Below are 13,936 nucleotides of genomic sequence, written 5' to 3'. Positions count from 1 at the left end.
AGGGACCTACTAGGGCATGTTTGTAAGGCCAAATAATTAATGACAAAGATAGTTAATCTAAAAGGAAGAGAGAATGGCATCTCACTTCTCAGATAAATGTGTTTTTGAATCCAGCTTTCTGATCTACTCAATGTCTACGTGACCAGTTGGACAATTGTCCAGAATCCCCAGGCAGGGGACAGATGCACACCGGTATATCTGCCATTCTATTGTTCAGAGTGTTTATGATACATGGGGTTCCTGTGGGTCAGTTAGTAGGCAGCTGACTGTGGGCTGCTTAATTTTCTCCAGATGGTGCTTGCAGAGAGATGGAAACAGAGGGGCTGTGGTGACTACTGCAGGTGGGGAGTTGTGGTTCCAGAATATTTCCCCTGATTAAAAAGGAAACTATGAAGTTGGCAACCCCAACTTGTGAATGTACTGGAAAACCACAAGGATACCCCACAAGGGAAATACTTGTTAGTCAGGAGGAATTTCAGATCAGTCCGTCTGGACCAAGAGAAGGCTACAACAGCACCATGTAAGTCAGTGATGTCAGAACTTTCCCATGTCGTTACCGTCTCCTCTGCTCCAACATGGCCCAAGGAATGAAGATCCAGAGAGGGAGAGAGAAGGAACCTTGAAAAAATGGACACATCTGCACTTCCTGGTAGGTCCACTGGGCCTCAGCAGGGGAGAGGGAGACATTGAATAGGCTGAATATGAGATGGAGCTGACACTTGACTGACCTGAACTTGTGAAACCCAGAGTGATAGAATGTATGGAATGGCTGCAAGGTGATGCAGGAAATGAGGATCAGTAGAGTGTGGGTGACGACAGCCACTGCAGGAGGATGAGCCAGTTCACCTTTGTATCTGCTATGGTCTCAGGCTTTGTGTCCCCTAGAAATTTCATATGATGAAATCCTGAGTCCCATGGTTATGGTAACCCTAGGTGCAGTCTTTGTGAGGTGATGGAGTTGTAAGGATGGAGCCTCTTCAATGAAATGAGTGATTTTATATATAAGAGACACTCAGACCCCCTGAACCCTCCCCCGTGTGAGGATACAGTAGGAAGTGTGTGACCAGAAAGGACCCTGAATGACCCCGCTGTGGAAATCCATTACATTGTTTTTAAGCCTGTGATGTTTTGTTATAACATCCCAGAAGGACTAAGACAGCATCCTAACAATCTTTACACAGTTCAGTAAACCTCATGCTATTTACACAAAGTGCAAAGCACTTATCTTGTCTGGTGTAACACTGTGATAGTTGGCTGAAAGTCGTGGCTGGGTTTCATAAAGAATCCTGAGATTCAGCCTTCTTGGTAGCATGACCAGAACCATGAACAATTGTCTAATTCTTTGATTCTAATAACTTGACCCAGAATAATTGGCTGTGATTCTTACATAATCTCTTAATGGTCTTCTTTGTAATGACAGCTTCTGCTATTTGTGACTAATTTTAATAGGCGCTTCGTTCTCTCAATTGTAGGGTTGGATTTTCTTTTGATTTACTCTTAAATGAAGATAAGAAATGTTACCAAATTGCCCTCTTAGATTTTCACATCTCTAAAGCGTCTGTGTTTATTTTTTTAAGAGGAGACCCATTACAAAGCATGCATTAAAAAGCTGTAAATTTCAGGTAGCCCGCTGTGGGATACATCATTTTGACTATCTCAGAGCTGGATGAGATGGATGTGGATTTAGCACGTTTTGTGGGTTCGGCACGTCAGGATCTTGATGTACATGTCAACTTTACGTGAATCCCTGCGCAGGCAGTAGAACAGGTTATAAAATTCCGAATGACGCCTATCTTCATCGCTGGACATCAGGGATGGGAGTCCTGTCCAGCTACTGCGAGCCTTGATCATCGTATTCAAGACTGGAACAATAATCTGAATACCCAAATGATAATGACTTCTTATGCATTTTATTAATATTTGCTTATCTTTTTTTCTTCTAATTATCAAATAAAGATTTGGGGAAGACATATGACTATAAAACTCTCTAGATATGGATTTTGGAGCCAGCCTATGAGAAAACTATTAAAAATCTAAAAAGTATAAATGGAACTCAAGATCAGTTTTAATTTTCTCTTTTCTTCCTTCCCTCTTGCATCCGTTTTTTGAGGACAACAGAGAAAGAAGACAAGTGGAACTTCAATAGCAGATATCTTGGGATACTTTGAAGAAAAATGCTGATCTTGGAAAGTCTGTTCTCTAGTACTATTACTCTTGAAAACATTTCAACCACCAGTGCCCAGGAAGAGGCAAGCTTTTGGTGGAATTATGTGCAATGCAGGGAAGGCTGCACATGTCAAAAATTGCAGTGAAATTCTGACTCCTTTACAGTAGAATCTATCACTATGAATGTCTAGGCTCCTGCTTTATGTAGTAGCAGTCTAGCATATAGTAGTGATGAATCTTTTTCTTACAAAATCAGGTATTTCTAAACTCCTTACTCATTACAGAGGTCACCTCTTTCATTCATGAACAAAGCAAAAAAGCCCTCTGCAGGATGCTCACCTTGCTGAATTGACGCTCTATGAATGCTTGAAGTTTCTCTGACATGTTCTCAAACCTTGTGGCGCTTGATAGGAAGGCGCTTGACAGTTCTTTCATATGCTGCAGCTCCGTGACTAGATGATGCAGAGGATTATTCCAGGAGTACAGCAACACGAGTGTCCACTTACTAAGGTCTTCAATCTAAGCAATCAGAAGAAATAGTCTCATTAAAAAAACATAATTCAGTGGTTTTGGTAACATGTGATCTTTGCTCAGAGCAGCTGACCTAAAAAACTTTTGGTTATTTCTATGTGCATGAGGAGATTTTATAAGGTAGTAAAAGTTGCAAAAGTATAAAATGTAAGCTATTATTTAACATTTCACTGAATTTTTAAAAATCTAGGTTATTTTAGGAACTGATTCTTCTGATGTGTTCTAATTTATAACATAAAGAATTTTCTTTTTTCCTCTGAAATTCTACCACCACTCAGTGAGTTCTTTTATGTTTGTATATTTGCCTGAGAAAATCTAAGTATTTACGCAAGTGAGTATGTGCTGCAGTGCCTGACCCAGGAGAGAGGGATTCCACCTGTGCCCACATCATTGTCACCCAGTGATTCATTCATATTAATGAATCAGATGAGTCCTTCGTATTGATTTTTGATCAGTAATTGTTTTATGATATTACAACAAAGAGACAAGGAAGAAGACAAGACATTCCTAAACAGGCTTCTCTCCTCAGCTGATCCCACACCAGCCCCCTACTGATATCAGAGCAGTTGTTTTGTTGACAAGTGTCCGGGCAGAAAATGGCGCAGCGTTGTCTTTAGTAACAGCATCAGTGGGATTCACAGTGGAGGGTCCCCCCTAGTTCACTACTACTAGCAGAATTGAGCCTGAAAATCCCAGGGGCTGAAGATTTCTAGTTAATATGCTTGATTTCTTTACAGCCATGAACTGTTTTACTGGTAAAGAACAGAGAACTGAATAGGATTAAATATAGTCATGCACATAAAGTGCTGAGTAAAATGTAAGGCCATGTAGTAACTCTCAATAAATTTTAAATTTAAGCTTACTGAAAATCCCTCCTCTTCTCCCTCTTTGTCCTTTTTCCTTGTTCACCCTCATTATTAATGAGCTTAACAGGGGATAAGAATGCTGGTATCATTAAGAAGGTTGTAGAGAGAGAAGATAGAATTTTAAGGGGGGATGCATGTGGAAGTATTTTAAATAATGTTAGGAGGAAAGATAATGCAGGAAATCAGAAAGGAGAGATTATACAGTGAAAATTTGAAGTTGCCATACATGATTGAGGCTTGATATGTAAACTGTGTTGTCCTCAGAACACAGGCAATTGTTGTGGCCATGAGAAGCAAGGCAATGTTTATAGGCCATGTGGGGGAGACTTACAAATTAAGAATAAAAGGCGACGGAGGAGTCATTGAGAATGAAGAATGAAGGTGTCAGAGAAGTAGAAGCAGAATCAGGAGAGCCTTGAAAGACAGACGTGAAGGCTTGGGTGGTTCAGTATAGGACTCTCACGTAGGAGTTACTAGTAACAGGGAGTACTCAAAACTGGGGTGTGTTTCTCACATATTCATGAATTTTGCAACCTTATATTTTACACATGGAAGTTCCCATTCATTTTCTGTTTTCATACAGAATATTAGCTGCAATCCTGTGTCTAATGCATGGGTTGAACTAAAGTTGTTTACATTGACAATTTATAGATCTGTTATTTATCTTGCAACTACAGATCTTTAGTCATCCCTTGATTTTGCTCATGCTTCATCAGCTGCATAATATAGTTTCTCTTCAATCGCTTACGGTTCCTGCACCTTTTTCTGCATATAAAGTTAACATAACCTCTAATAGTCTGAAGTCTGGTACCCTACATACTGTCTAATTTGATCCAGTGAAAAATCCAGGTGAAAGACTCACGTTCGTCTGCTGGGCTTTATCTTCTTCTTCGGGAGCATGGAAGGAATTGGTGTGGCAGCTCTTGGTGACATTGATATAGTATAGTTTGCCCTGGGCATATTTTTCATCCTGAAAGTGATCAGGCAATTAGTTAGGGTTGTTGGGCATTGAGTAGATGAACCCATTACCAGAACACTAACATGTTTGATAGACGTGTATTTTTTTTAATGGGGGGGGGGCAATCACAAAATTTGAAAGTCATTCTTTTCCTACTTTTCTATACATTGTCTCTATAAAAATGATTTTACATATAACTTTTCTAAGTTTAACCTTTTCCCTTCTCTGTTTTTTTATTATTATCATTATTTTTACTATTTGAACCAAATATAGCACATATGTACCAATATTTGGTGCTTCCCAGGGGACACTAATGGTAAAGAACATTCCTGCCAATGCAGGAGATATAACAAGACTCAGGTTTGATCCCTAGGTGAGGAGCATCCCTTGCAAGAGTGTACATCAGCATACTACAGTATTCTTGCCTGGCCAATCCTATGGACAGAGGAGCCTGTTCGGCTACAGTCAGTAGGGTTGCCAAGAGTTGGAGACAACGAAAGTGACTTAGAGTGCATGCATGCACCTATATTTAACAATTTATTCTTTTGTTTACTTGGAAGAGTTGGAAAAAAAATGGACAGTCAAAATGGAGGATGAAAGAAAACCTAGTGAGTAAAAAGAACTATGTGAATTTAATAGAAACCTTAGCACCACCTTTATTAGCTGTCTGCTCTACTGTGTGCTCCTTGATTGACCTAAAAGAATTAACATGCAACTTTCAAATACCTTCCTTAGAAAGAGAATAATTGTTTCCAATTGTAAACACCCCTTCTATTGTAGCTGGAAACCTATTCACTGCAAATCTTAAAACAATAATTTGTAGCATTAAAAAAACTACAAAGTATTCGTTTCTGTGACCGGGATTCAGCTTTGTTTAACATGTTCCAACCACCCAGTTCACTGCAGAGCAGTTCTCATTATTGGCTATTTACTCTGAGGCTGGAGAAGAAAGCCCAGACACTGAAGGACCAGAAAATCAACATGCTTCCTTTCCCCAGTCCCACCTAAAAGTGCTTTGTGTCAGGTAGTATTGTAGGCTGAATCTGTGTTCTTCATGTGTTAGAGCCCTGACTGCCAAAGTGCTGTGTTTTCAAAAGCGTTCCGGCTTTTGGGGATCCCATGGTCTATAGTCCACCAGACTCTTCTGTCCATGGGATTTCTCAGGCAAGAATACTGGAGTGCTTGCCGTTCCAGTCTCCAGGGAATCTTCCAGACCCAGGGATAGAACCCAAGTCTCTCACACTGCAGACAGATTCTTTACCATCTGAGCCACCAGCGAAGCCCATTAAGGTCAAATGAGCTCTTAAGGTGGAACACTGATCCAATAGGTTTAGCGTCTTCATGATGTGAAACACCAGAGAATTCACTCTGTGTCTCTGTGTCTTTTCCTCTTTCTCTCTTCCCCACGCCCCAGGCTTTGTGAGGAGTCACAGAGAAGCCAGCCTGGGAAGAAACAGTTCTTACCAGAACCTCACCTTGCTGGCACCCTGATCTGGAACTTCTAGCCCCCAGAACTGTGAGGAAAGAAATTTCTGTTGTTTATTCCACTGAGTCTATTGTATTATTTTATGGCATTCCTAGCTGACAAGTACCAAATCATTTATTTTGGAAATTAAAAAAGAAAATGAATGAAAGGAAATTGAAAAAGTTATTGCACTTCTTAGTATTTGAGATTTCACAAAACTGATCCTTTCTTTGATTTCAACATCTTATGAACTGACGACTTCTTTGACCGAGAGAGGGTGTTATTGCAGCCTTCTTGTTTAAAGGATAGTATAGCCCCGTCACTTAGGGGAAGTTTCCTTCTGGGAGCCTGGCGGGATACAGTCCACGGGGTCACAAGAGTAGGACACGATTAAGCAACTAAACCACCACCACCAGAGTACTTACAAACTCATTGAAAATTATTGTGGAAAGGTTATAGAAGTCATGGGAGAGGCTGGCGGCATTCATAAACCTGTCTTTAAAGGATTTCCGTAAGGAGACAAAAACGTCAGGACTGCAGGACGGGCATGAGTTGCCTTGGCACAGGAGCAGATTAGACATGAGCAGCAGCAGCAGCAGGCAGGACCCTGTTTAAATAAAAACATGAGCCATTCTGAGATGATCAAGTCACCTGAGGTCATCAAATCCATCCTGTGGAGGGAAGCCTTTTCTTTCCCTGTTGCTCTGATCAGGAGTTCTTGCTGTAGAAGCTGGGGTGGGGAAGAAGGAGCACCTTCTGTGTAAATTTAGATGGATGATGATATTTGTACAGACAGAGAGTTGGAGAAGTAGGTTACTCCCCGTATTTTTGAATTGTTCCCAGAAGTACTTCTGTGCTCTGCAAACATTTGGAACTTAATTCTGAGCCAGTGTTTAGGCCATTCTTTTAAGACAGTTTAATGTTGGGACTCTGCAGACTCTGAGCAGCGAGGCCCTCTAGGAGTATGCAATGTTTTTACTCTACATTGACTAATGCTTGAATTTTAGACACTGAAATGACAAGAAAAGTCCAGTCGATCTGTGTGGTTTACCATCACACTGGGGTAAGAGTAAACACGTGACTGACTGATCACCACTATTGAGTACAGAGAGAATACTAAGAGAAAAAGGATACTGTACCTTGGATCTGCTCACTCACCTTAGTAACCCCATGCATGTCTTTGATACTTTCCCAAAAGCTTTAAAACATCTTAAAATTTGTGTTTCACGGGAACCCTGTGAGATAGCCTTAATCTCACTATAATCATCAAGTAATGTTAATGAAAATGCAATGAGTTGGAGAGGGCAAGTAATTTTCCCCAGGTCCCATTATTAGCAGATGCAGGTGACTGGGCACCAGTACACTCATCTGTTCACTTCCTGATGTTCCATCACACATGCCTGTGCCCCTCGGTCTGTATGTGTGTAACCAGGACTACATCAGGAGCTATGATGACTCTGCTTAAAGAGAAAAATATTTTGTCTTTGACTGCAAAACAGCAGTGACCCTAGAACACTGGTTTTATCCATTTGTTCTGCTCTGTCTATAAAACACTCACTGTTACAGTCTTTGACAATTATCAGTGTGGGGGCCTGGTTCTCCTGGCTAGCCTTTCTTCTAGGTACCTTGACAGCTCTTCTACTTTTATGCATCTTTAATCCTCTCATTACGTTTGTTTCTTTGAGAAAATAGCAAATAAATCTCCAAATGATAATACAAGAATATTACCTGGTCAGCACCCAAGACAACGTCATTGGCTCTGCAAACAAGACCTGCCCTTTCCTGACTTTGACTTTTTAGAGACAAAATTTACCTGTCTGGTCAGGAGTACATCCTGACAACCCATGGGGCTTAGTTTTTGAACCATCTCCAAACATCTCCTCTTTGACAGTAGAACTAGACCTTCATGCTTCCATGATGTAGTGTAATATTTCAGAAATTATTCCTGGCCCTACCTTTGGCCTACAGAAACATAAATCACAGACTCTTACAAGCGTGATTTTAATATTACTTTTCCTGTGCATCCTTTGTAAGTAAGAAGAATTTAAGACTGAAGTGAGCAAGAAATGAGTTTGGACAAGAGAACTGATAAAATAGAGATTTTATCCTCCTGAATGAGATCTGAACATGGTTGTTTTTCCAATTTACCAGAAGAGTGATAATTTAATTAAGGATAAGATATCAGCATTTACTAGGTTTTCTCTGCTCTTAGTTTAAAGGGGCATGGTATCTAAGAACAAAATGGTTATTTAAAATTAGGTGATGAAAATAAAAGAAGTGGTCCTCAAAAAAGAGACACATAAGTTGGAGAAATTTGTGACTATCTCTCTCATTAACTAAAGAGCTTATTGTGACAGGCAAGGAGGATAATAGCTTATATAACAGAAATGTATTTGTGTGCATATATTTATGTGCATGTATACATGTGCTATGCATAAATATATGCTTAATTCCTTCATGAAACTTTGGACCTTATAAAATTCAATTTTATAAGAGGTGGTAAATATAGCAGAATTCCCTAATTCCTAATGTAATTGATCATCTATTGGTAGATGACTAACTATATGATTTTTTTTTCTGTTAACTTTTTTTTAATATTTTATCTCAAATACTTATTTTTTAATTTATATTTATTTATTTAATTGGAGGCTAATTACTCTACAATATTGTATTGTTTCTGCCACACATCAACATGAATCCGCTACGGGCGAACACGTGTTTCCCATCCTGTACCCCCCTCCCAACTTCCTCCCTGTACCATCCCTCTGGGTCATCCCAGTGCACTAGCCCCAAGGATCCTGTATTGAACCTGGACTGGCGATTCGTTTCCTATATGATATTCTACATGTTTCCATGACATACCTCCAATTGTTATTCGTGTGTTTGCTTGGTAGCACATATATTAAAAAATTGGAATAATACTGAGAAGATTAGCATGACCTCTGCCCAAGGATGACACACAAATTTGTGAAGGCTTCCATATTTTTCTGAAACAGCTTTGAGGGGTGGGATGAGAAGGAAGGTGGCAAGGAGGTTCAAGAGCGGGGGACATAGGTATCCCTATGGCTGATTCATGCTGATGTTTGGCGGAAACCAGTACAGTATTGTAAAGCAATTCCCCTTCACTTAAACATCAAGAAATTCAATTATAAAAACTGTTATTGGATTTCATATAACAGGTTCAGATATCCATTGTATGACTAAAGAGGATCTGACTGGAAACTGATGATGTCAATTATCATTGATTAGTGATTCATTAACTTTATAGTTGAATGAGAAAAGTAAACTAACAACACTATTGTCTGTGATTCAGTGTCATAGCAAGCCCTAATCCTTGTCTGCATTTGCTTTTAGGTGGTGTGGTGCCCAAACTTTGAAACTGAGGCTGTTCCCAGAAGCGCACAGTCGTGAGTCCTGCCCAGGGATTTTGTTCCTGATGCTGGAGGCTTCTGTTCGCTGGTCACTAAGACCGAAATTTTCTCTGCTGAGAATTCTCTGGGTCTATCATGTGCACAAGTCTTTATATTTTGGTTTTCTAATTTGATTCTCTTATTCTTTTGATCAGACTACCAAGTCCCTTGATGATTTATTTTTCAGACCCTTTTGTGCTTTGATCTTTCTGATGCTCATTAGTGTATTTGCTTCCATGTCTACCTCTCTGAGTAGTTTTCAGCATCTACATAAACCCTACCCTATTATCTTACTGTCTGGATTTTGGTGTTTAGCATCAGCATATTTTTATGAACTTCATTTTCCTTCTGGTGTGGTTTCTGGTACACAGTTTAAGCTGGTTGGCTCACATCTTGCTTGTTCGTGTTGTCTCCAAACAATTAGAGAACTCTGCTTTCTTTCTAGGCAATACTGCCGCCTGTTTTGATACCGTTGCTAATTTTCTGTGATTTGCCTTCCTGCCTCATAAGCTTTGTCTTTCTCAATCTACTGTACCCTGAGTACTATGTACTCTATGTTGTTATTAGTATTTTAAATCAATATCCACTAGTATAGCAGAGAATTAAAGGGAATAAAATTGCAATAGTATTAGTAATAATACATTCCCCAAAAATATAATCCAGTAATGCTCACAGTTTTAAATGACTTTCTATGCATGTATTACTGAGTTCCCCTACTCATTTTTCCATATTAGGTGTTTCAATTTTGAAATAGAATGCAGAAAACAATGGAGTGGAAAATTCTGAAAATCACCTTGGATTTTAGATGCCTTAAGATAAAGTATGTAATTATTAGTTCTTTATAGTTAATAAGGCTATTCTGAGCACATATAGCTCAGTGTTCAGTGATTGCTATTGGGTAAAGGATGTATACTGTGAACTGCATCACCAAACAGGTGATTGGAGATGAAGAAAGCAATGCCAGGAAGACACAGGCTTTTGTTCTGGAAGGAAAAATTTACAGGGTCTGTCATCTACAGTCTACTCTTCAGAGTTTTCAAAACACTTACTCTCCCTTTGCTCATTTAATAATTTGGGTTGTTTGATTTCTTTTCATACTGAGTTGCATAAGTCTCTTATATATACTTGGATACAAAGCCCTTACCAAATATGTGATTTGCAAATATTTCTTTTTCATTGCATAGGTTGTCATTTCATTTTATTGATGGCTTCTTTTACTATGCAGGAGGTTTTGAGTTTGATGTGCTCTCACTAGTTTATTTTTGCAGTTCTTGCCTTTGCTTTTGATGACTGAGTTGTTTGAGCTGCTTGTAGTTTGGAAAGCAATCCTTTATCAGTTATTTTATTTGCTATTATCTTCTTCCATTCTTACCAAAAGACACAGACTGGCTGAATGGACACAAAAACAAGACCCATATATATGCTGTCTACAAGAGACCCACTTCAGTCCTAGAGACACATACAGACTGAAAGTGAGTGGATGGAAAAAGATATTCCATGCAAATGGAAATCAAAAGAAAGCCGGATTGGCAATTATCGTATCAGAAAAAATAAACCTTAATATCAAAACTATTACAAGAGATAAAGAAGGACCCTACCAAATGATAAAGGGATCAGTCCAAGAAGAAGACATAACAATTTTAACTATTTATGTACCCTACTTTCTTCTCAAGTTCACATGGAACATTCTCCTCATCTTAGGTCACAAATCAAACCTCAGTAAATTTAAGGAAATTGAAATTATATCAAGAATTTTCTCTGACCACAACACTATGATACTGCTATTGCTATTGCTGCTAAGTCACTTCAGTTGTGTCCGACTCTGTGCGAGCCCATAGACAGCAGCCCACTAGGCTCCTCTGTCCCTAGGATTCTCCAGGCGAGAACACTGGAGTGGGTTGCCATTTCCTTCTCCAATGCATGAAAGTGAAAAGTGAAAGTGAAGTCACTCAGTCGTGTCCGACTCCTAGCGACCCCATGGACTTCAGCCTACCAGGCTCCTACATCCAGGGGATTTTCCAGGTAAGAGTACTATCATACTAGATATTGATTATAGGAAAAAAGAAAAAAACTTTAAGGAACATAAACCCATGGTGATTAAACAACACATTTCTAAATAGTGAACAGTTTACTGAAGAAATAAGGGAAATCAAAACATTCCTAGAAACAAAGAACAATGAAAACATGATGATCAAAAACCTAGAGGATGGACCAAAGCAGTTCTAAGAGGGAAGTTTATAGTAATACAAATCCTGCCTCAAGAAACACATTGAATAGGTGACCTAACTTTACATATCTTTAACTCTTTAAAAATTTCTCTTATCAATGTCTTAATGGTTTTGCGTAAAATCTTTCAACACCTTGCTTAAGTTTATTTCCAAGTGTTTTATCTTTTTGTGATGCAATAGTAAATGGAATTGTTTTCTTCATTCTACTTTCTGATAGTTTGCTGTTGATACATAGGTAGACAACTGAATTTCATATATTGGAATATAGTAAACATAATGTATGCTACATCTTTAAAGAATAGACATTTTCCCACAAATAAGACGTATAGATGATCAAAAGATATATGACAAGATGCTCAGCATCACTAATAATCAAAGGAAATGCAGATCAAAAGCACGAGATATCACCTCATACCTGTTTGAAAGGTTAGTACCAAAAATGTAAGAAAGGACAAATGTTATTGAGGATGAGGAGAAAAAGGAGTGCTTATGCACTGTTGGTAGGGATGTATACCAGTGCACCTCCATTGGAATCATAGTGTGGAGGTTCTTCGAGAAATTTAAAAGAGAACGTTTATGTGATCCATTATCCCACTTCTGGATATATAGTCAAAGGAAATGAAGTCATTGTCTCAGAGAGAGATCTGTATTCCCATGTTCATAGCAGCATTATTCACAGTAGCCTTGGTATAGGCACAACCTGAGTAACTTTCAACAGATGAATGGACTAAAGCAATGTGATGTGACATATATAGGTAAATACTATTTAGCCATTAGAGAAAGAAATCCTTCCATCTGTGGCGACATGGATGAAACTGGAGGGCATTACACTAAGTGAACTAAGTCAGAAAGAGAAATACAATATGATCTCAACTATAAGGAGTTTCAAAAATAAATAAATAAATAAAAGGGAACTCAGAGTAGAAAAATGATTGCCAAAGACAGGAGGATAGGACAAATAGGGAGAGATTTTTAAAGGTTACATATTTTCATGTATAAGACATTAATAAGGTGAAGATCTAAGGTTGAGCTTCATGATCTAATCATGAGATTGAACAATCTATGGGAGTCGAGGATGTACAGGGAAGCCTGGCGTGCTGCAGTCCCTGGGGTCACAAAGAGTGGGACATGACTCTTTGACTGAACTGAAGAGAGTGGAACTTACCTGTGTTCTCCTCAAAAAGCAAAAGTTAAATACGTGTGCTGACGGCAATGTTACTTAATAGAAAGGGAAACTCATTTCTAATCCATGCACAAATGGGGGTGGACAAGATGATGGAGGGGTAGGTGGAAGTGGGGTACACCTCTCTCCACCGATGCATCAGAACGTCTAAAGACGCAGCAGTTCTCACAGAAGACCAGGTGAATCCTGGCAGGACTCCCTGACTACTGAGAAGGAACATCCGGATCCACACAGAACTTGGTAGGACAAAGGAAAGAAGGGACAAGGAGGAAGGAGAAAGAAGGAGGAGAGCAAGTGGGACCAGCCTGCACCTGGGGATGAGGGAGCTAAAGCGCAGGGGAGAGATCCCCACATCCATGGCCGTCCACTGGGAAGGGGGAGGCATTTGAAGCTGTTGGGAAGTGAACTCACTAAACTGTGACAGTCTGAACAGGGTGAGACCACATAGACAAGCCATGCTGCAGCCTTTCATACCTCGGAGAGGGTTGTAAGCCCACTGGTGTCCACGGAAGCTGGGAGCTGGAGCCATGGGGATTGTGGAATGATCCCAGGGTGAGGACTCCTGTTGACCGTGGGGAGTCAGCCTTATGGGATGGGATGGAGGAAATCTGCTGCATGGAATGCTTCTTAAGGAAAGCCATGAGGCCATAAAAGTAGGGTTCTACTGCCTGTGGAGTAGAGCTATCTCTTTCTCCATGCTGGTACCTGTAGGTTGAGCAATAAAGAAAGACTTCAATGAGGGTGGTCCTTGAGTGCCTGATGCACTAAGCAATGGAGAATTTTGAATGTCTATATACCCGACCCTACCCTATTCTCTGGAGAAGGCAATGGCAACCCACTTCAGTACTCTTGCCTGGAAAATCCCATGGGCGGAGGAGTCTGGTAGGCTGCAGTCCATGAGGTCCCTGAGGGTCTGACACGACAGAACGACTTCACTTTCACTTTTCACTTTCATGCATTGGAGAAGAAAATGGCAACCCACTGCAGTGTTCTTGCCTGGGGAATCCCATGGACAGGGTAGCCTGGTGGGCTGCCACCTTTGGGGTCATACAGAGTCAGACACAACTGAAGCGACTTAGCAGCAGCAGCAGCAGTCCCTGTGTTGGTATTAATATTTATAAAAATTATT

General features: G+C 39.8%; 1 protein-coding gene across 1 annotated transcript; it reads right to left on the bottom strand.

Annotated features, from left to right (window-relative positions):
• Positions 1 to 1,533: 1,533 nt before the first annotated feature.
• Positions 1,534 to 13,438, bottom strand: LOC104992627 (placental prolactin-related protein 1). The gene is made up of 5 exons (XM_010845576.1): positions 13,282 to 13,438; positions 6,412 to 6,593; positions 4,426 to 4,533; positions 2,506 to 2,685; positions 1,534 to 1,875 (listed from the first exon to the last, which is right to left on the bottom strand). Exons 1-5 carry the CDS (start codon positions 13,334 to 13,336, stop codon positions 1,684 to 1,686), a joined length of 717 nt encoding a protein of 238 aa, XP_010843878.1. The 5' UTR covers positions 13,337 to 13,438; the 3' UTR covers positions 1,534 to 1,683.
• Positions 13,439 to 13,936: the final 498 nt, after the last annotated feature.

Source organism: Bison bison, unplaced genomic scaffold, assembly GCF_000754665.1.
Source record: "Bison bison bison isolate TAMUID 2011002044 unplaced genomic scaffold, Bison_UMD1.0 scf7180017864220, whole genome shotgun sequence".
Classification (NCBI taxonomy): domain Eukaryota; kingdom Metazoa; phylum Chordata; class Mammalia; order Artiodactyla; family Bovidae; genus Bison; species Bison bison.
The sequence above is the reverse complement of the archived record's forward strand: the minus strand, read 5'-3'. Positions and strand labels throughout refer to the sequence as shown.